Source organism: Salvia splendens, chromosome 18 (assembly GCF_004379255.2).
Source record: "Salvia splendens isolate huo1 chromosome 18, SspV2, whole genome shotgun sequence".
Taxonomy (NCBI): domain Eukaryota; kingdom Viridiplantae; phylum Streptophyta; class Magnoliopsida; order Lamiales; family Lamiaceae; genus Salvia; species Salvia splendens.
The window spans coordinates 1,590,287-1,611,601 of record NC_056049.1 but is presented as its reverse complement, the minus strand read 5'-3'; the positions used below and the strand labels follow the sequence as shown (position 1 = coordinate 1,611,601).

General features: G+C 37.2%; 2 protein-coding genes and 1 pseudogene across 2 annotated transcripts; all 3 read left to right on the top strand.

Annotated features, from left to right (window-relative positions):
- Window positions 1–896: 896 nt before the first annotated feature.
- Window positions 897–2,677, top strand: LOC121776296 (tetrahydrocannabinolic acid synthase-like). The gene has a single exon (XM_042173465.1). The coding sequence runs from the start codon at window positions 937–939 to the stop codon at window positions 2,563–2,565; it is 1,629 nt and encodes a 542-aa protein (XP_042029399.1). The 5' UTR covers window positions 897–936; the 3' UTR covers window positions 2,566–2,677.
- A 2,772-nt stretch (window positions 2,678–5,449) lies between these two features.
- On the top strand, window positions 5,450–20,063 carry LOC121777840 (annotated as a pseudogene).
- LOC121777469 (putative late blight resistance protein homolog R1B-16) lies at window positions 9,473–13,354 on the top strand. The gene is made up of 3 exons (XM_042174737.1): window positions 9,473–12,235; window positions 12,744–13,028; window positions 13,123–13,354. The coding sequence occupies exon 1, from the start codon at window positions 9,628–9,630 to the stop codon at window positions 12,223–12,225; it is 2,598 nt and encodes an 865-aa protein (XP_042030671.1). The 5' UTR covers window positions 9,473–9,627; the 3' UTR covers window positions 12,226–12,235; window positions 12,744–13,028; window positions 13,123–13,354.
- Window positions 20,064–21,315: the final 1,252 nt, after the last annotated feature.

Here is a 21,315-nt window from a genome sequence, read left to right as displayed (position 1 = left end):
CTTAAAATATTAATGGGCTTGTTGAGTTACCTTGGGCCCAAAATAAAACATACTTTTGGGCTTACAAAAATAAAATCATTATCTATCCCAATATTCATGACTCGAAACTTCGGTTTGAATTTGATGTACTTTGGTTTGAAAAGTATTTTGACCAAAGTAATTTTGTTTTATTTAAGTGACTTAAACAGTATTTATAAACTCTTTTTCATCATTTGACGATGAATATGATTTTTTTTTGTACTTGTGGCGTATCTATCTTTTATTTTTAACATAAACAAAACTTTTAATTAAGGATTGTGTCAGAGTAGATAGGAGCTTGAAACTTTGACTTTAGACATTAATCACTCTACCACTGGATTAACATTTATGTCTATATTTTATTTTGATTCATCAATTTGTTTACGGTGATATAACTATTACATAATTTATCGAGAGAATGAGCGAGTGTAATACAAACACCATGCGACACAACATATTTAATAACTAGTATATATGCTATCATGTTATTTCCATATGTCACAGACAAAATTCATCTTGTGCCAGCTACTACATCGACAACGATAGGTTGCAAGTGATATTTTTTTATCCTAATTAAACAAATGGTCCATTTAAGTGACTAAGAAATGACCAAGAAACCTACACATTTTGAAATAACATTCCATGTAGACTGCTGGTGTGAGCCGCCAAATATATACTGTATATAATAAAAAATAAAAATTACTCCCTACTTCTCTTACTCCTTGTCTCTGAAAAATGAAAATCAAATAAGGCTGCACTACATGTTTGAATATTGAGTAACTATTAGTACTTCAATACTAACATAAGGCAATTAAATAAACAAAACTAACACTAACTTCCAACCCTCAAATTCTTATAAATAGAAACTACCATCCCAACTGTCATACAAACCATCATCTTCTAACACAATCGTTAACCATGAAGACTCCTTCCATCCCAACCCTCTCACTCACTCTCCTCCTCATCTTCTCGTGCGCCTCGGCAGCTTCTGCCGACGAGCACGAGGATTTCCTGACGTGTCTCTCTCACGAGTCCATGAACAACACCTACTTCGCCAACGACGTTCACTCCACCGCTAGCTCGTCCTTCGACTCCGTCCTCCAGTTCTCCATCCGAAACCTGAGGTTTGCGTCCGAGTCCACTCCCAAGCCGCAGGTGATCATAACCCCAGAACACGAATCCCAGATCCTGCCTGTCATATACTGCGCCAAGCAGTATGGTGTCGAGATCAGAGTCCGAAGCGGTGGCCATGACCTGGAGGGACTGTCTTATGTCTCCCAGAACCAGTTTGTGATCATAGATTTGATCAACATGAGTGAAATCAACGTCGACGTCGAGGAGAAAACCGCGTGGGTCCAATCCGGTGCGACGCTCGGTACTTTATACTACACGATCGCAGAAAAGAGCTCCACACTGGCGTACCCTGCCGGCCTCTGCCCAACAGTGGGTGTAGGCGGGCAGTTTAGCGGAGGCGGCGAAGGCACATTGCTGCGCAAATACGGCCTCGCCGCTGATAACGTCATCGACGCGAGAATAATCGACGTCAACGGCAAAATCATGGATCGGAAATCAATGGGCGAGGATATGTTCTGGGCGATCAGAGGCGGTGGAGGCGCCAGTTTCGGCGTGATCGTTTCCTGGAAAGTCCAGCTGGTGGACGTTCCAGAAAAAGTCACTGTGTTCACAGTAAACAGGGCACTGGAACAGAATGCAACTCAGTTGATACAGCGCTGGCAGGAAGTGGCTCCAAAGCTAGACAGGGATTTATTCATTGGAATATTCTTTTTCGGGCTGACCGCCGCCCAAACCGGGGCCAACCCGACCATTCTCGCCTCATTTTTCTCTCTCTTCCTCGGGGATGTGAACAGACTCCTCCCCATACTGGAAGAGAGATTCCCTGAGCTGGGCGTAAGAAGGGAAGATTGTTCAGAAATGAGCTGGATCGAATCGACAGTATACTTCGCGACCGCCCCCATCATCCCGCCACCCGCGCCACTTCCGCTCGAGTTTCTTCTTAACCGGAACCAACCCGGTCTGAGACTCCTAAAAATGAAATCCGACTATGCGGTGAAGCCAATCTCTGCAGAGGCCCTAGAAGGCCTCTACACTCAATTCTACGAGCCCGAGGCGGCCGAGTCATTCGAGCTCATGCTCCCGTACGGTGGAAGGATGGCGGAGATCTCGGAATCCGCCATCCCTTTCCCCCATAGGAGCGCTTACATGTTCAAAGTTGCTTTAACAGTGGCGTGGAAGGAAAGTTTGGCACATGATTCTGAAAAGTACATCAGCTGGAGCAGAAGGTACCACAGTTACATGACGCCCTACGTTTCGAAGAATCCGAGGGCGACGTACTATAATAACAGAGATCTCGACATTGGAGTGAACAATGTTGATGGGAACACGAGCTACGCGCAGGCTAGTGCTTGGGGAGTAAAGTATTTCGGGGATAATTTCGATCGTCTTGTTCGGGTGAAAAGCATTGTTGATCCAACCAATTTCTTTAAGAACGAACAGAGCATTCCGCCTTGCAGTAAGAAAGAAGATTGAGAATGGAGATGATTTGTTACATTTGAAATTTTATTTTTCTGGTAATAATGATTTATGGTTTACTCTCTTCTTTTGTACTAATTGAAAGTTGTTTTAGTTTTGGAGTTGATGTGATGAGAATGCAAGATATCTTTGGAGTTAATAAACATATTTTATGATGGAAAATGTGATTTTTGTTATATTTTTTATATGTACAATGCATGCAACATACTGTTAATGAATGTTTACTTTAAATTAATGTTTGCCCACTTGTGTTGTGTTGGTAGCATTGTTGAAAAAAGCATACATTATAAGGTCAAACAGTCGAACGAAGTAGCTTTATTAATATTATTGTTAATTTGTTATGTAGTGAATTAATTTTATAGTTTATGAAAATACCAAATTTTACCCAAATGCATATTTTTATAATAACAGTATAGATTTAGCAACAATAATACTAGTCATTTTTTTTGAGTTAGTATTATTATATGTTTCGCATTAACATAAAATTAAGCAATTATATTGAAATAACCGACGCAATAAAATGATAAATATCCAAAATATTCCATACCGATATATACACAATAGACACAATGTATTAAGAAAAATATTTGCTAAATAAAATATATCTATACTTTATATGACCTTCATATGTGAGTACCGTTCTAGTTTGATGCACGTTTAATGTTGTTCGTTTCAATTCATATATTTAGTTTAATACTTATAAAACATTGAAAAATATTATTAAAAAAATTTAATTTCATAAAATTCATAGAAATCCAAAGTTCAATTTGCGAGATATAATCTATAATATGCGTTGCCAACTTTGAAAAATAAAATAAAACCACATATCATGACTGTAAAAAAATGGATTAAACAATTCTTTGTTCAAAGAGATGAATCTTTTGACTTTGTATAGAATAATCCTAGTCATTAATAGTAGTAACTCATTTTGTTTTATTCCCAGTCATCTTTAAGTCTTAACCATGTAGATACATGCATGTTAGCACAAATATTCTCTCAGTCCCGTATTAAATATTTTATTTTTCCTTTTTCGTCTGTCCACCAATAAATATTTCATTTTACTTTTGCTATATTAAGTATGTGAACCCTACATTCCACCACCTTATTTCACTCGGGTATTAATATAAAATCAATATACTTAAGCCCCACATTTCACTAACTTTTTATATCAACTTTATTTCTAAAGTCAAACTATTTTGAGGTACTGGTCAAATATGAAATATTTATTAGGGAGTAGTCAATATAACTTAGAATAATATATTTAAATTTCAATCCGTCATTCCACATTTGTTTAATTTAAAGAAGTGGTTGGTATATTTGCATGAAGACATTTTAATAATAGTCCTAAAAATTGGTGGGCTTATGGATAAATGTAGCAATGGATATTCATTGCCTCAATTGACAGGCCCAAATTGTAGTCGATGAGACAACCAATTAGGTTACTAAAATAAAATATAATTGAATGGAAAAATTGTTGATTATTGTTTGTAAAGTTAATTTAACTAAGTAGTCAATATCCAATCTTATGATGTAAATTTCTAAGAACAATGATACGAGCGTATCTTCACTATATCCTTATATCTCTATTATTTAGTTTAGTATTTATTTAGCATATTCTTACTTAATTTAGTATTGATTTAGCATATTTTTTCCATATATCTCTTAGGATTTTTATTTTCTTGTTCACTAAGTTAAGCTAGTCTTATAAATAGGAGTCATTGTATTTTTCTAGATCAATCCAGAAATACAATTATCCTATTTTATTTTCACCCTTTTATTTCAATTTTGTATTGTTCTTGGTTTGATCGACGGACAAAGCTCCCGCGACTACCTTTTACCGCCGATAGCAATCGCGATGCCGGAATCTTGTTAAGGGAATTCTCTCTTAACAAATAACCTCACTAAATTATTATTACTATTGTTTATCCTCCACTTGTTGAAGGAAAAATGGTCGACCTTGATGATGGATCAATCTCTTAAATTTTGTTCTAAATCGACTTGACAATCATGCAACATCTATATAAGTTTGAATAATCATTCCACTAATTAGTTCTTTTAAGGAGGTGACTGACTATTTTTTAATAGGGCATACATTAAGAAAGTCGTGCAATGAAGAATATAAGCACGACTTTTGGAAAGATATTTTTATTTGATAATAAAAATAAAAAAAGAAATTATCTATTTCTTCCAAATAGTTTCCGTTCCGAATTTCGAGCAACCCAATGTCGAATCAATTTCTTATACACATAAAACATTAAAACCGACCTCCATTATTGCGTTTTCATTATTAAAATAAAAGTTTATTTTATTTATATAGATAAAAGTGGCTTATTTCTCTAAAGTAAACACTCAATTCCAAAAAAAAAAATTTAAAAATATGACACTCATTTTATGACAAATATTGGTCATACAGCTAGATTATGCAATAACGAATATGCTTTCTTTTGGACTGATTTATTTGTCGGGCAATTGTCTTAAGAATAATGAATAAAGATTAAATTCTTCTGTTCAAAACGAATAAAATATCTTATATATCCACTGTCCACATGTTTATAGTGATCAAATTGAATTATACAACTTGAGCCAGTGGTTGAACCTTGTGTTGTTGTATGTCAAAACTCAAAAGTCTGTATGGAATGATGAATTTTAACTTTTGTAAAATGTTGATAGGAAAACTTTCACACACACACACAAATCTTATAAAAGCATACACTATATATGGTGCTTTCATAAGCAACTTTTTCAATTTCAACTTCCTCCATTTACAAAATATCTATATGCATACACATGATATAATATTATCTTGATTATGACACTAGAGTGAATGTTCTATAAAAAGTATATCTAGTAATAAGTTAAGACCTATTCCATCCTACAAAAACCTAACAATGAATTCATCTTTTACTTTCCTTCTTCTCGTGCTCTTTTCATTCTCGCCGGCGGCATATGGCGTCGGCCGCCGCCTTTTTCTCGATTGCCTATCCCAAAAACTCCACAGCTACTCTTCCATTTCCAAAAATATAATTTTCACAACAACCAATCCTTCTTACACTTCCATCCTCCAATTCTCCATCCGAAACCCGAGATTCGCCACAGAATCTAACCCTAAACCACTCGCGATCATAACCCCAGAACACGAATCTCAAATCCCGCTTGTCATATACTGCGCCAAAAGCTCAAACATAAAGATTAGAACCCGAAGCGGAGGCCATGACTTCGAGGGACTATCATACGTCGCACAACGCCCCTTCATGATTATTGATCTGATCATTCTCAGCGAAATAACTGTTGATGTTAAGAAAAAAACCGCTTGGGTCGGAGCCGGCGCGACCATCGGCGCATTATACTACAGAATCGCTGAGAAAAGCCCGGTTTTAGGATTTCCCGCCGGTTTCTGCCCGACAGTCGGGGCCGGGGGCCACTTCAGCGGCGGCGGCTGGGGCCTCATGTACTTCCGACCGCTTGATCTTGGCCTTCTCATCGAGCACCGCATCTGGATCATCTTTGTTCAGCGCGTCCGCCAACCCTGCTGTATCAGCAACGCTCGGATCTTCATTCTCCAAAGACCGAAATCGTTCTTGCCCGTGAACTTCTCCGCTTCAAATCTCGAAGCCATTGCATTCGATCCAGAGCTTCAAACAGATGCCAAATATCAACACCTCCGACGTTCCCACAGACGGCGCCACTTGTAACGAATTAAATCGGAGATGTGTTTGATTGGAAACGACGACAAAGTGTTTTGGGAAAGAATTCTCGAAGATTGTATCAAAACTTGGAAGAATTACAGATTGAATTTGGGAAAATCTCGAACATACAAGTTTCCCCCTCTTTCCTTTTAAACAGGCGCCTAACAACATTTTTAACTAACTTTTCAAATCCTACGGCTAGGATTAAAACAACACTCAGCTGAAGATCTGACGGCTCCTGAGTCTCCTCAGCTGATGGAGCTCGTTTATGGCTTCAATCTGCATCAGTGATTGCAACTAAGCAATTAACATCTACACATTCAATTGTAATTTCAAACTAGAATTGAAATCTTTCGCGAAATTACATGTCGTATGAACCTTTTACTTAGTTAATGTTTTTGATTCATGACATTTTACTAAAATAATTTTAGTTGTGAGATTATTTTAGTTGAGATTGAATCTCATGAATCAAAAACATTATTTGTTTCAAAAATCATCATATATAATCTAGTCAAGTTGGGGATGTATTCATTTCCTTTTTGCATATTTTCTCCTTTTTCCTTCTTGATTTCAGCCCCACGATTTTGTCATCCGACGGTTAGATTAGTACCACGTGTCATTTAATAATGCAGATTTTCCATTGAATAATGCACACCGACTAATAATGCACTATTATAGTATAATAATGCAGATTTTCAGTTGAATAATGCACACCGACTAATAATGCACCATTGTAGTGTAATAATGCAGATCATCTGGACCGTTGATGAATGAGATCTAACGGTTTATATTAAGAAGAATAAAGGATCTAAGGGATGAATAGGAGAATAACGCTCCCCAGTCAAGTTGTTTGAAGAGTCTAAATTTTCCCTTGAATCGAGCTGAAAATGGAATATCCGCTCCCTCCGTGGAGTCTAAAAATATGGAGTACTATATGTTTCAAAAAGTACCATATAAAATCTAGTAGTGCAATAGCTTTAGGATTTTAACTAAGAGGTCTAGGGTTCTACCCTCAACAAGAATATATTTTTTTCATTCTTTACTTTTTTATCTTATCAATTCATATTTCTTTTTATTATGAAAATAAAAGCTACAAATACTTTATGAAATCTAAACTTTTACTAATTTCTAAGTATATATTATTTTGTTATATTTTTTTAGTTAAAATTATCTTTTATATTGATTTTTATTTTTTTGTCCTAAAGTATTTATAATTTGTGATCCATATTGCATCTTATTCTCTATGTAACAAAATAAATGTTTTAAAATTTATGAAATCTAAATATTTACTACTCTACTTATATCACTCTTGTACTTAATATATACTCCTATTGTCCCATAAGAATATGCACTCTTCCTTTTTTAGTATGTCCCACAAGAATATGCACTTTCTAATTGTTGAAACTATTTTCTCTCTAATGAGGTGAGATACATTCTCCACTAACCATATTTTAATTACTTTTTTTCTCTATTTTTCTCTTACTTTACCAATTTTGTATTAAAACATGTACTGAATCTAAATTGCATTAGAAAGGAAAGAGCGCATATTTTATGGAATGGAGGGAGTGCAATGTATTATTATACATATAAATAACAAAAACTTGATAAAGTTGTTGGCATTTTGTATTGTTGAAAAAATTTTAAATAGAAGAAAGATTAAATCCATAAATTTTAAAATGTACTAGTAATCAGCATATATGGTAGACCGACTATATATAATCAGAAGTAAACTTAGTACACACAAAACGAGAAAATAATTAAAAGGTTTCTCCACTTCCAATAAAGTTCAACAGTATACTAGTGTTAATTATGTTGTCCAACTTCTCTATCGTCCTCTATAAATAAGTCACAGGACACTTAGCAGGAGGCGGATCCTCTGCAGTGGAGGAAATACACAGCACCATGCTGTGCTAGGAAACGACGCCGTATTGCATTCTATTTCCTTATCTGATTTGTGATTCTGATTACTAACCACTTACTTTAGGTATTTGGAGTAGTAATTAATTATTCATTTTACAACATTTTGTTTACATAGAAATGGAAGCGAATAATGTATACAAAATAAAATAATAGTAATGAATTATTATGAAGAAACTTGAATTTATTATAAATTATGATAATCATAATCATTTTTGTTAAACATTTAATTTAATTTTTCTATTAATACTTTAGCGCACAATCAAGTTTGTGTTGCCAAAAAAGAGAAACGACTCAGCTACAGTGTGACAACCCAAAAAAGAATACGACTCAGCTACAGAGGGGTGTAGGAAGTACTATATAGAGAGATAGCGGGTATGATACGTTGCTTACTTTTCTTAAATTGCTAACTCATTAATGTAATGTATTAAAAATATCAATACGATCACATTAAAATGTCAACGCATATTTGTGTTGACATTTTAATAAACCGTGTTGACATTTTAAATATCAATGTCAACATAACGTATTAAAACATCAACTTAAGTTTATGTTGGCATTTTTAATATATTACATTGATGAGTTAACAAGTTATCAACTTAAAAAAAAGTTAGCAACGGATCATATCCCGATAAAGATATATATGCCATTAAATCTCACAAAGATTTTTTATTTGAAAAGATTTAACAATGTAGATGTAGAATTAAAAATTAATAAATTAAAAGAACAATATAAGAAAAACTATTTTTTAAATTAACCTATTAAAATTTATTACTTCCTCGTCCTTAAAAAAGAGTACTAGATAACATTTGAAACTGAACGAGTTTTAATACACAGTTGATAAAATGAGAGAAATAGAAAAAATAAAAAAAAATGATTAGAGTATTGTTAGTGGACAGTGTGACCCATTTTATTATAAAGGAAAAAGTTTCTTTAAATGAAATTTAATAAGAGATATTCCAAAATAGCAAATAGTCTATTTTAAGAAAGGGGGGATTATTTGACAAACTTGATTATTGGCTAAAGTATTAATAGAAAAATTAAATTAAATGTTTAACAAAAATGATTATGATTATCATAATTTATAATAAATTTGAGTTTCTTCATAATAATTTATTACTATTATTTTATTTCCATTTCTCTGTAAAAAAATGTTGTAAAATGAATAATTAATTACTACTCCTAATACCTAAAGTAAGTGGTTAGTAATCAGAATCACAATAAGGAAATAGAATGCAATACGGCGTCGTTTCCTAGCACAACATGGTGCTGTGTATTTCCTCCACTGCAGAGGATCCGCCTCCCACTTGGCACTGCAACTTATCCATTATTTGCATTCTTTTTGGAATCGGGCAATTATTGTCGACCACTCATTCTTGAGGTCAGCGTTGTGGATCAACTTGTCATAGATTCTGCAATTCCTTTTTCCAGTGAGAATTAGGAAGAGATTGGAAAAATGGCTTACAACCTTCAATCCCTCCTCACCATCCTACAGCAAATCCTTGATCCTCAACAAACATGCTGGAAATTTGATCACAACAAACCACAACTCCAATCCCTGTTCGAAAAGGTTGAATCTCTGCTGCAGATTCTTGAAAAGCCTTCCCTCACCAATATACTACCAAGTAAATTGGAGAGCCGAATCAGAGATGCTTCATATAAAGCAGAAGACATTATTGAATCACACATGGTTTATCAAAAGCTTTCCAACCCCCAAAGCCCGAGCTTGACCTTTTCCACACCAGATCTGCAGCAAGTAACTGAAGAGCTGGATTTGGCAATGGAACAAGTGCAGAAGCTCATGGAGAGGAAGAAGACGATCTCAACTAGCCTTTCATCATCGAGTGGCGCTTCTTCCTCGCATGATGTGCAGCTAGCAATTCAACAACTTGAATCTGTAAACCTCGTGGAGGTGGTGGAAAAGAAGATGCCAGCTTTATGGACCTCCAAGAACAATTTGGTGGGAGTTGATGCAGATATGCTGCAGTTGAAGGATCGACTTACAAATATGCAGACCAAGCTGGAGATCATCCCTATTACTGGGATGGGTGGCATAGGTAAGTCCACTCTTGCTCGAAATCTTTATGATGATCGCCTCATTATTTCCCACTTTGATTATCGTGGTTGGGCTGCAATTTCACAACTTCCCAATATGCGAGATATTCTATTAAGTCTTCTTCGTCGCCCAGATGAAAAGATTGATGATGAACTAAATGGATGTAATGAAGATGAGTTGAAAGATATACTGTATCAGAGGTTGTTTGGGCGCAGATACATGATTGTGTTAGATGATATATGGAGCCCCAAGTTCTGGGATGAGATAAGGATGTATCTCCCAAACAACAATAACAGGAGTCGAGTTGTGATCACGACCAGGGAAGCTCATGTAGCCCAATATATTGTAAACTCCAAGAGTTTACATCATGACATGCAATTGCTTAATATGTCAGCAAGTTGGGATTTACTTCGCCAAATTGTGTTTGGAGAAGAGGATTGCCCTCTTGATTTCCAATGGATAGGAATTAAGATTGCGAGTGAATGCGGCGGGCTTCCCCTTGCCATTCAAGTTATTGGTGGGCTATTGTCAAAGGTCGAAAGATCAATAGATGCATGGAAGCATCTTTCAACAGATGTAAGAGCTTCCATTGTTGAATCTGAGGAGCGGTTCTCCAATATACTCTCCTTGAGTTATAACCACTTACCCATTTACTTGAAACCATGTTTCTTATATATGGGGGCTTTTCCAGAAGATAGCAACATAAAGGGATCTAGACTTATGAGGCTATGGATAGCTGAGGGATTTGTGAAATCTATTGGTGATAAGAGTTTGGAGGAAGAGGCTAAGGATTATTTAAAACTTCTCGTGGAGAGGAATCTACTTTTGGTTACACAAAAAAAGCAAAATGGGAAAGCATTGAGTTACTCTGTCCATGATCTTTTGAGGGATTTATGTATAAGGAAAGCTAATGAGGAGAAGTTTTTACACGTTAAGAATTCGATGCGGCGTGTAAGTGTTGAGTCATCATATGACATGGAGGATGTGTGTGCTTCACCCCAATTAATGTCACTTGCCCGATCTTTTATATGCACTAGTGATAAGATCAATGTATCCCCTGTTTTATGCATGTTAAGATTGGTTAGGATCTTGGATATTATGGGTATGTTATTGGAGGAGTTCCCAGAAGAAATTTTACAACTTGTCAACCTACGCTACTTAGCTATCAACTGCTCTTCGGGTTTACCTGATGGAATGTCAAGATTGCACAATCTGCAAACCTTGATTTGTCCACACTTTATGCGCTATGTGACATCTGAATTATGGGAGATGTATGAGCTAATACATATTAAGTTTGCAGAATTTATAATGAAAATCAAGAAGATAAAATTTGATCTCAAGAAGCTGCAGACTCTTTACATTGTGTGGATAACTCCTAAGCTGATTAGTAGTGGCTTTTTTGAAGGAATACCAAATATCATAAAGTTGGGAATCTATTATGAAGACTCACCAAACATTGAAGTTGATCTTAGCCATCTTCACAAGCTCGAAATATTGCTTTGCGAATCTCAATTGGATAAAGATGGTAGCCGTTTTCTGCACAAACTCAGATTTCCATCTAATCTTAGAAAGTTATCTCTTCTTGGTTGTGTAGTATTTAGAAGTTTGTTGACAACTCTGTGTACACTACCGAATCTGGAAGTGCTGAGAATAATGGATTGTCCATTCGAAAGAGAGGGAGAAACGGCGGAAGAGGAAGAGGAAGAGTGGGAGGTGACAGAAGGAGATCAATTTCGCTCACGGCTGTTCCTTCTGTTACAATTCTTAAATCTGGTGCGCTGGAAAGCCAATGAGACCAACTTCCCTAAACTCCGGAAGCTGCATGTATTAAACTCTAATAGGCTAGAGGAAATCCCCAGCGCCATTGGAGATATCTCAACTCTCCAAGAAATTAGTATTGTTGAATGCGGCGCTTCTATAGTGGCCTCGGCACAACAAATTATAAAGGAGCAGCAAGAAGAGTACGACAACTTCGACCTCAAATTGTATATACGTTAGAACCCAAAAGGTAAACATACATGCTCCATTTGTGACTATACTTTTTTGTTCCTTACTATTCTTTTCCCCCCTTACACAGTTGTTATACTCCCTCCGTCCCGGGCTACTCGCTCATTTTCTTTTCGGCTCGGAGATTAAGGAATGAGTGTATATGAAAGTCAAAAATGACGGCTGTAGGTGAAATTTTTTACTAAAAATGGAAAGAGTGCAAGTAACTTGGGACGCCCAAAAAGGAAATAAGTGCGAGTAGTGCGGGACGGAGGGAGTATTTATTTATTTTTATTACAGCTTGTGATGTATGTCGTTTGTATGGTGTAACGATTTAAATATTTTCAACCAAACGCAAGAATCACTCTTGGTTTGTGTTAAAATCTCTTAAATTAGGTCCCACATATTATGACGGTGAGTGACTCATTTCAAATATGGTATTAGATCGATGATGAATTTTATCTCTCTATCTCTTGTTTTACCTACTCACACTATGAAATCCGATGTGCCATTCTGGCCCACAATTGCAGGGGCGTATGAAAATCTCTTAAATTTTGTCAATCTATGTTGGTATCCTCGAGAAAGCAATACTGCGATGGCGCCGGAAAAGGAAAGGCTTCTGCGGACTTGAAGTCCAAGCTGATGAGACTCTTCACGATCCGAATCAAGAGAGTGACGCGGAAGAGAACTTCTTCAAGGCCAGCAGGAAGCAAGCTGAGGAGCGTGTCGAGAGGTCCGTTGTCAAAGTGCAGGCTATGTTCCGTTCAAGACAAGCGCAGGAAGAGTACAGAAGGATGAAACTAGAATGCAGTCAAGTACGGTAGATGGATAATTCTTCACTTTTCACCTTGTTTTTCATCAAAATTTCTCAAAGCTCTGATAATAGTCACGAATGTTGCTCTTTTGCAGCTGGAATACGAAGAACTGCTCCATCCTGATACTGAAATGGTATGAGAAAGGTGTTTCTAACGCGGTAAAAAAGCTCATCTCGGCTCGACTGGACTCCTTCGCGTAGATTTGTAAATTTTTGAACTTGAGTAGGCCCCTTTGTTTGGATGATTGCATCTCTCCCCCTTTACAAGTTATATGGAGTTTTGGGGGAGGTCACTTCTCTTACTAAGTTGATCTTGATTCTCATGAATCTTGCTTGCTGATGCCTTTTTTTTTTTGATGAATAAATGATGAAATAAACCAAACCAAACCAAACCAAACGTATACATCATACGCTCGGGCATACCCGAGGAAGAACAAAAGATGTAACGCCCCACTTTTCGAACCCTAATTTTCGAACCCTAAGACGTTGTATTTATTGCTTTGATTGCCGCAATTAAATGACGATTTATTATGTGTTTGCTTTGATGACCTAATTTTGATTTGACCGAGTCAAATTCGTTGATTTTATGACGTCGCTATAATTAATTGATGTGGAATGAAATATATTGCGGTGAATTATATTTTAAGGGGAGTGAGATGTAATTAGGGTCATAAATGATTACCTTGCCCTTTTGTGGAGAAATTTTCGACCACTATTAACTATTGGAGAGGAATTCTTTTCTTGGATTTAATTATTTGTGTTGGGATAATTATCCAAATTAAATCCAAAGCCTAATTATCTTATTTCCTTCTTGATAAAAATCGGCCCCTGTTATTTTCCTAAGGGAGATTTCCTAATTTTTGGGAGGAGGGAATTTATTCATTATTTATTTTGATCCCTTAATTATTTCTTTCCATGTTTTAATTGGAATATCCTAGCAAATCTTTCCCTACCGTATTTTATTAAAGGTTTGGAAATTATTCCTTGTGAGAGGAATATTTTACACGCCTATTCCTTATATTTTATGGGAGGATTTATTAATTTTTCTGCTCCGTATTTATTTATTCTACTCCGTGAAATACCAAATAAAATCATAGGCTAATTAATTAGCCATGATTTTCGAAAATCCTCCTTATTCTCCCTCATTATTCACGCCATTTCCTCCCTCAAATATCCCCAAATCTCTTTCAATTATTCTCCCAATTCTTCAATTAATTGTGGGATATATATTCTTTCCAATTCTATAAATAAAGCTAAAACCTAAGCCCTAGCCACCACACTCACACGCCTCCCTCTCAAATCACACGCCCCCTCCCTCTTCTCCACTCTCCCACACTTGTTCTCCTACTCTACTCAAGATCCTTTCGATTCGCCAATAATTTGTTGAAGAACCAAGAGTTTTAAACGTTTCTACCGATTGTTTTGTTCAAGAAAGGTACTTTCAAGCCTCTATTCTTTATTCCTCTCCATCTAAACTCTTCTTTTGTTCCCTCATGCACGTAGTGGGTGTAGGATTTCAAATCTAAGAGATTTAATCGGTGGGAATTTGTGTTTGCATGTGTGATTGCGTTTTGAATGAATTGTTTGATGATTTAATGAATCTATGATGAATGATATATGATGTTACGAAAGCATGAGTATAAGGACTCTTTTGAGCATGTTTGTGTGTTAAAACCATGAAAAGGTTGATTTTGAATAAATAGGGATAAACCCTAATTCGAATTTTTAAAGGCATGAAAAGCTGTAAGTTCGGACAGTATGTTCCGACATGTATTTGACCAAACAAATGAACTCCTATTTGATCGGTTCTTTTTCCTGAGTAAACTTCATGATGTGTTCTATGTTGTGTGTGAATTTCAACTCATTTGGACGAAAGATGAATTTATGGTGAATTTTTTAAGTAGACTGCGCTTTTCTGGCGGAAACTGTTTTCTCGACCAGTAGGTTATGCTTTCAATTTGACCGACTTAAAAAGGTTATTTTGATATGAATATTTAACTGGAAGTTATTTGATGAGTCTACTGCCTTGTGGTAAAATTTTAGCCCTAACGGAAGTCGTGTGAAGTTTTGAGGATTTTTATAAAATGGTTGCGCAGTGCTGCCAGATTTCTACCTTTACAAAAACAACTATGTTGTTATAAGTTTTCTACCTTTACAAAAACAACTATGTTGTTATAAGTGATATACATGATTGATATATGTGATGACGTGATGTGTGTTCAAAGATGGGAAAAGGGAAATGTTGGGGACATGCATAATATTAAATCGATGTTTGTAACTAGGGATGTCAATCGGGCCAGCCCACCGGGTTTCGGGCCAACCCTATTCGGGTTGCGGGTCAATCGGGTGCGGGCTAATCGAGTTGTTATTTTTTCGGGTTATAAAAGTTCAACCCTAACCCTAAAAGCTCGGGTTTCGGGCTAGCCCATCGGGTTAATCGGGTTGCTGCCGATAAAATTAACATGCGATCAATCCAATAAATAATAGTGAAAATTAGTTATATTTATAAAATGTAAAATATTTAATTATGATAAATTTGAGATATATGCGTAAACTCAAATATTAACATGATCAAATACTAATATTTGAGATTTATGCAAAATAAACATAAATTTTAAAGCATGTTTAGAAATTTAAATATATTTTTAGTGAATTTGAAGTTACTAATTCATTTATCTATTATTATATTAATAAAAACTTAATATATAATTTATATATTTAATATATAAAATGGAAATTTATTTTTTCAGTAATCTATATTATAAAATAATCAATGAAATGTCGAATTAGAGTCAAACAAATAGAACAATATAAATTTTATCGGGTTTCCGGGCCAGCCCATCGGGTTTTCGGGTCTGGCCCTAACGGGTTGCGGGTTAATCGGGTGCGGGCTAATCGGGCCGTGATTTTATCGGGCTGGAAATTTTTAACCCTAACCCTATAAATTTGGCGGGCTATTCGGGCCAGCCCACGGGTTGCGGGCTAAATTGACATCCCTATTTGTAACTGATTGATAAGATATATATTATCTAAAGGTGATAACTCGTGCGCGAAGCGTGATAACAAAGGGAAAGTAGTAGTTGAAATCTAAACGGTCGAGGTGGGCTTCTTTTCTACCCTACATTATTTGTGGGTTTTCTTTTACTAAAATCTTTTACGTATGACTGTGGAGCTATAAGGGTGGTTTAAAGCGATTATCATGCCGTGATTTGTTTTAACGTGCCTATCTGATGTGGCTGTTGCCACTGTTATATAAATCGAATTCGGGTCCTCGTAGGGCCGCAAACCCTACGTGGATTAGTGTACACCTATGGTAGATCGTGTGCTAGCGTACGGGCTGGCCGGTCTAGTGACCTGGTTTGCAGCCCTGCATATGTTTTCTCTATGTGCAGGTTGAGCAGCGACGAGCGGTTGGTGGTGTTGAGCAGAATTAATAATATGGTTGTTTTGAAACTCCGGGCGTCGTTGTGTCTTCACACATGACTTCACTCTTCTCTTGGATGCTTCCGCTGTGATATTTTCTTTACTTATATTTTTATTTAACTATGAAACTGTTTGATTGAATGTTGAAAACTCGTTACCTTTTAATAAATGTCAAACCTTTGGTCTTTGCTTTTATTTTAAATATCTTTGGTCGTTTAATTAGTAAACTTTAATTCTTGGTCAAACTTTTATTGAAACTCTAGTCTTCTATGCCCGTTCATTTAAACCCTTTTAAGTCGCGATCGCCCACTTTTATTAACCCTAAGGGCCAGTCGTGACAAAAGACATAGCCACAAGTCGGCTACAACAAAGACCGATCACATTTCAAATCACCCATCGAAACCTAGAGTGAGCGGGCCTCGTTAAAACCCCTTGGGGGTAAAACCCCATGGGATAAAACTCCCCAAGGGAAAAAAGAGTACCCTGATGAGTGACTCAAAGTGTGTTGAAGACCAAACAACCAATACCCGAGAAACTCCATCATCTGTCTGGAAGATGGAGAACCTGCTCGTGCGAGAAACGTGAGTACAAGATGCTATAGGTAGCTTCCTTGATCTCAAAGATGACCCTAGCTGTTTTCCATGCTTTCCCATCAAAGATAACCTTATTCCGCGTCCTCCAAATGATTGCCACTGAAGCCATAAGTGCAATCCTCTTCGCGATCTGAACAATCTGTGATCCTCTAGTCTGCCGTCCGGCCCATTTGATGACACTCCTAATCGTCGTCGATCTCCTCGCAATGCCAAGCCAGAGCATGATCTATCCCCAAACTGCCCATGTCTTCGAGCACTTGAAGTAGAGAAGGTTTGTTGATTCCTTCTCCCGTCGGCAAAGTTGACATGTAGGGTCCAAGTTCTCAAAGAAGTAAAGGCGATCTCGTGTGGAAAGGCGTCCTCGAAGTGCGAGCCAAGTAATGAACGAGTACTTAGGAGGGACAACGTCCTTCCATACATATTTAGCCCAGAATCGTCTCCCACCTCTCGACCTAAACCACTCATACGCCTCATGAACCCCTTTTTCCGCGAACCAAGTGCTTCAGAGTGCTGTGGTCTCGTCTCTAGTGCATCTGTCCAACATCTCATCCCGGATGGATAAGAGCTTCTTGATGAGCACCGAATCATTCTTCTTGTGTGCCGTCCACTCCCAGATCGAACCATTCCTGAGATATTCTGCATGAATCCATCGGATCCAGAGGGAGTCCTTCTTTGAGTGAATGTTCCAGAGGATCTTGGCGTGGAGCGCCGAATTCCAAGCCTTGAGGTTCTTAATTCCCAAACCTTCTTCCTTCTTTGGCTTGCAGACATCATCCCAAGCAACTTGACCGTACTTCTTTCCCCAAAGGAAAGAACGAGCAATACCAATGAGCTTCTCAATGACTGTCTCTGGAATCGGAAAGGCTTGGAGCCAGTATGATTCCACGCCCTGCAAGACAGAAGTAATCAGTTCCAAACGCCCTGCAAAAGAAAGAGTCTTGCTTGGCCATTTTTTTATCTTGTCCCTCAGGTTGTCGATCAATTGGTCGTAGTCTGAGGTAGCTAGTCTCTTTGATGCAAGGGGAATGCCCAAGTATTTGAGAGGGAGGGTGCCTTCTGGAAAGCCAAAGCCTTCTTATTTAGACACAAATGACTAATATAGTGCCTCTTTAGTGTTTTGCATATGTTGTGTATATATTGATGATGTCATATTGTACACATGTGCATAGTGATGATGTCAGTTGGAAATATATTTTTCCTTCTCATCATTAGGATGCCGTTCCGACTCCCTAGTGCGGAGCAGATCTCCTACTCCAACAATGGTGCACCATTCCTACTCCAAAACTCCAATAAAATAAAATAATCCCACCATCACTTATATGTTTATAAGATTATTTTATTTGTTATGAGTGTTGGGGTAGGAATGGTGTACCATTGTTGGAGACGTAGGAGATCCGCATCTCCCCTAGTAAGCATGAGGTCACTAATGTATCAATTATGTGTCATACAGTAGTATCATATAATCTTAAATTGGTGAATTATAAAATTTTACAAATGATGTTTTGAAGAGATACAAAATTTTAGTTAGTTTTTTTTTGTAATAATCCTTCGACTCCGTCCTCCAGTTCTCCATCCGAAACCTGAGGTTTGCGTCCGAGTCCACTCCCAAGCCACAGGTGATCATAACCCCAGAACACGAATCCCAAATCCCGCCTGTCATATACTGCGCCAAGCAGTATGGTGTCGAGATCAGAGTCCGAAGCGGTGGCCATGACCTGGAGGGACTGTCTTATGTCTCCCAGAACCAGTTTGTGATCATAGATTTGATCAACATGAGTAAAATCAACGTCGACGTCGAGGAGAAAACCGCGTGGGTCCAATCCGGTGCGACGCTCGGTACTTTATACTACAGGATCGCAGAAAAGAGCTCCACACTGGCGTACCCTGCCGGCCTCTGCCCAACAGTGGGCATAGGCGGGCAGTTCAGCGGAGGCGGCGAAGGCACATTGCTGCGCAAATACTGCCTCGCCGCCAATAACGTCATCGACGCGAGAATAATCGACGTCAACGGCAAAATCATGGATCAGAAATCAATGGGCGAGGATATGTTCTGGGCGATCAGAGGCGGCGGAGGCGCCAGTTTCGGCGTGATCGTTTCCTGGAAAGTCCAGCTGGTGGACGTTCCAGAAAAAGTCACTGTGTTCACAGTAAACAGGGCACTGGAACAGAACGCAACTCAGTTGATATAGCGCTGGCAGGAAATGGCGCCAAAGCTAGACAGGGATTTATTCATTGGAATATTCTTTTTCGGGCTGACCGCCGCCCAAACCGGGGCCAACCCGACCATTCTCGCCTCTTTTTTCTCTCTCTTCCTCGGGGATGTGAACAGACTCCTCCCCATACTGGAAGATAGATTCCCTGAGCTGGGCGTAAGAAGGGAAGATTGTTCAGAAATGAGCTGGATCGAATCGACAGTATACTTCACGACCGCCCCCATCATCCCGCCACCCGCGCCACTTCCGCTCGAGTTTCTTCTTAACCGGAACCAACCCGGTCTGAGACTCCTAAAAATGAAATCCGACTATGCGGTGAAGCCAATCTCTGCAGAGGCCCTAGAAGGCCTCTACACTCAATTCTACGAGCCCGAGGCGGCCGAGTCATTCGAGCTCATGCTCCCGTACGGTGGAAGGATGGCGGAGATCTCGGAATCCGCCATCCCTTTCCCCCATAGGAGCGCTTACATGTTCAAAGTTGCTTTAACAGTGGCGTGGAAGGAAAGTTTGGCACATGATTCTGAAAAGTACATCAGCTGGAGCAGAAGGTACCACAGTTACATGACGCCCTACGTTTCGAAGAATCCGAGGGCGACGTACTATAATAACAGAGATCTCGACATTGGAGTGAACAATGTTGATGGGAACACGAGCTACGCGCAGGCTAGTGCTTGGGGAGTGAAGTATTTCGGGGATAATTTCGATCGTCTTGTTCGGGTGAAAAGCATGGTTGATCCAACCAATTTCTTTAAGAACGAACAGAGCATTCCGCCTTGCAGTAAGAAAGAAGATCGAGAATTGAGATGATTTGTTACATTTGAAAATTTATTTTTCTGGTAATAATGATTTATGGTTTACTCTCTTCTTTTGTACTAATTGAAAGTTGTTTTAGTTTTGGAGTTGATGTGATGAGAATGCAAGATATCTTTGGAGTTAATGAACAAATTTTATGATGGAAAATGTGACTTTTTGTTATATTTTTTATATGTACAATGCATGCAACATACTGTTAATGAATGTTTACTTTTAATTAATGTTTGCCCACTTGTGTTGTGTTGGTAGCTTTGTTGAAAAAAGCATAAATTATAAGGTCAAACAGTCGAACGAAGTAGCTTTATTAAATATTATTGTTAAATTGTTATGCAGTGAATTAATTTTATAGTTTATGAAAATACCAAATTTTACCAAAATGCATATTTTTATAATAACAGTATAGATTTAGCAGCAATAATACTAGTCATTTTTTTTGAGTTAGTATTATTATATGTTTCGCATTAACATAAAATTAAGCAATTATATTGAAATAACCGACGCAATAAAATGATAAATATCCAAAATATTCCATACCGATACATACACAATAGACACAATGTATTAAGAAAAATATTTGCTAAATAAAATATATCTATACTTTATATGACCTTCTTTTGTGAGTACCGTTCTGGTTTGATGCACGTTTAATATTGTTCGTTTCAATTTATATATTTAGTTTAATTTTTATAAAACATAGAAAAATATTATTAAAAAATTTAATTTCATAAAATTCATAGAAAACCAAAGTTCAATTTGCGAGATATAATCTATAATATGCGTTGCCAACTTTGAAAAATAAAATAAAACCACATATCACGACTGTAATAAAATGGATTAAACAATTCTTTGTTCAAAGAGATGAATCTTTTGACTTTGTATAGAATAATCCCAGTCATTAATAGTAGTAACTCATTTGTTTTATTCCCAGTCATCTTTAAGTCTTAATCATGTAGATACATGCATGTTAGCACAAATATTCTCTCCGTCCGGTATTAAATGTCATATTTTTTATTTTTCGTCCATCCACCAATAAATATTTCATTTCACTTTTACTATATTAAGTATGTGGACCTACGTTCCATCACCTAATTCCACTCAGATATTAATATAAAACCAATATACTTAGGTCCCACATTTTACTAACTTTTTCTATCAACTTTATTTCTAAAGTCAAACTATTTCTCAAAACCCGTGCCGGTCAAATATGAAACATTTATTCATGGACCGAGGGAGTAGTCAATATAAC

Bases quoted from the DNA above. Each gene is read 5' to 3' on its own strand.
- LOC121776296 (XM_042173465.1), top strand. From the start codon at position 937: ATGAAGACTCCTTCCATCCCAACCCTCTCACTCACTCTCCTCCTCATC.
- LOC121777469 (XM_042174737.1), top strand. From the start codon at position 9,628: ATGGCTTACAACCTTCAATCCCTCCTCACCATCCTACAGCAAATCCTT.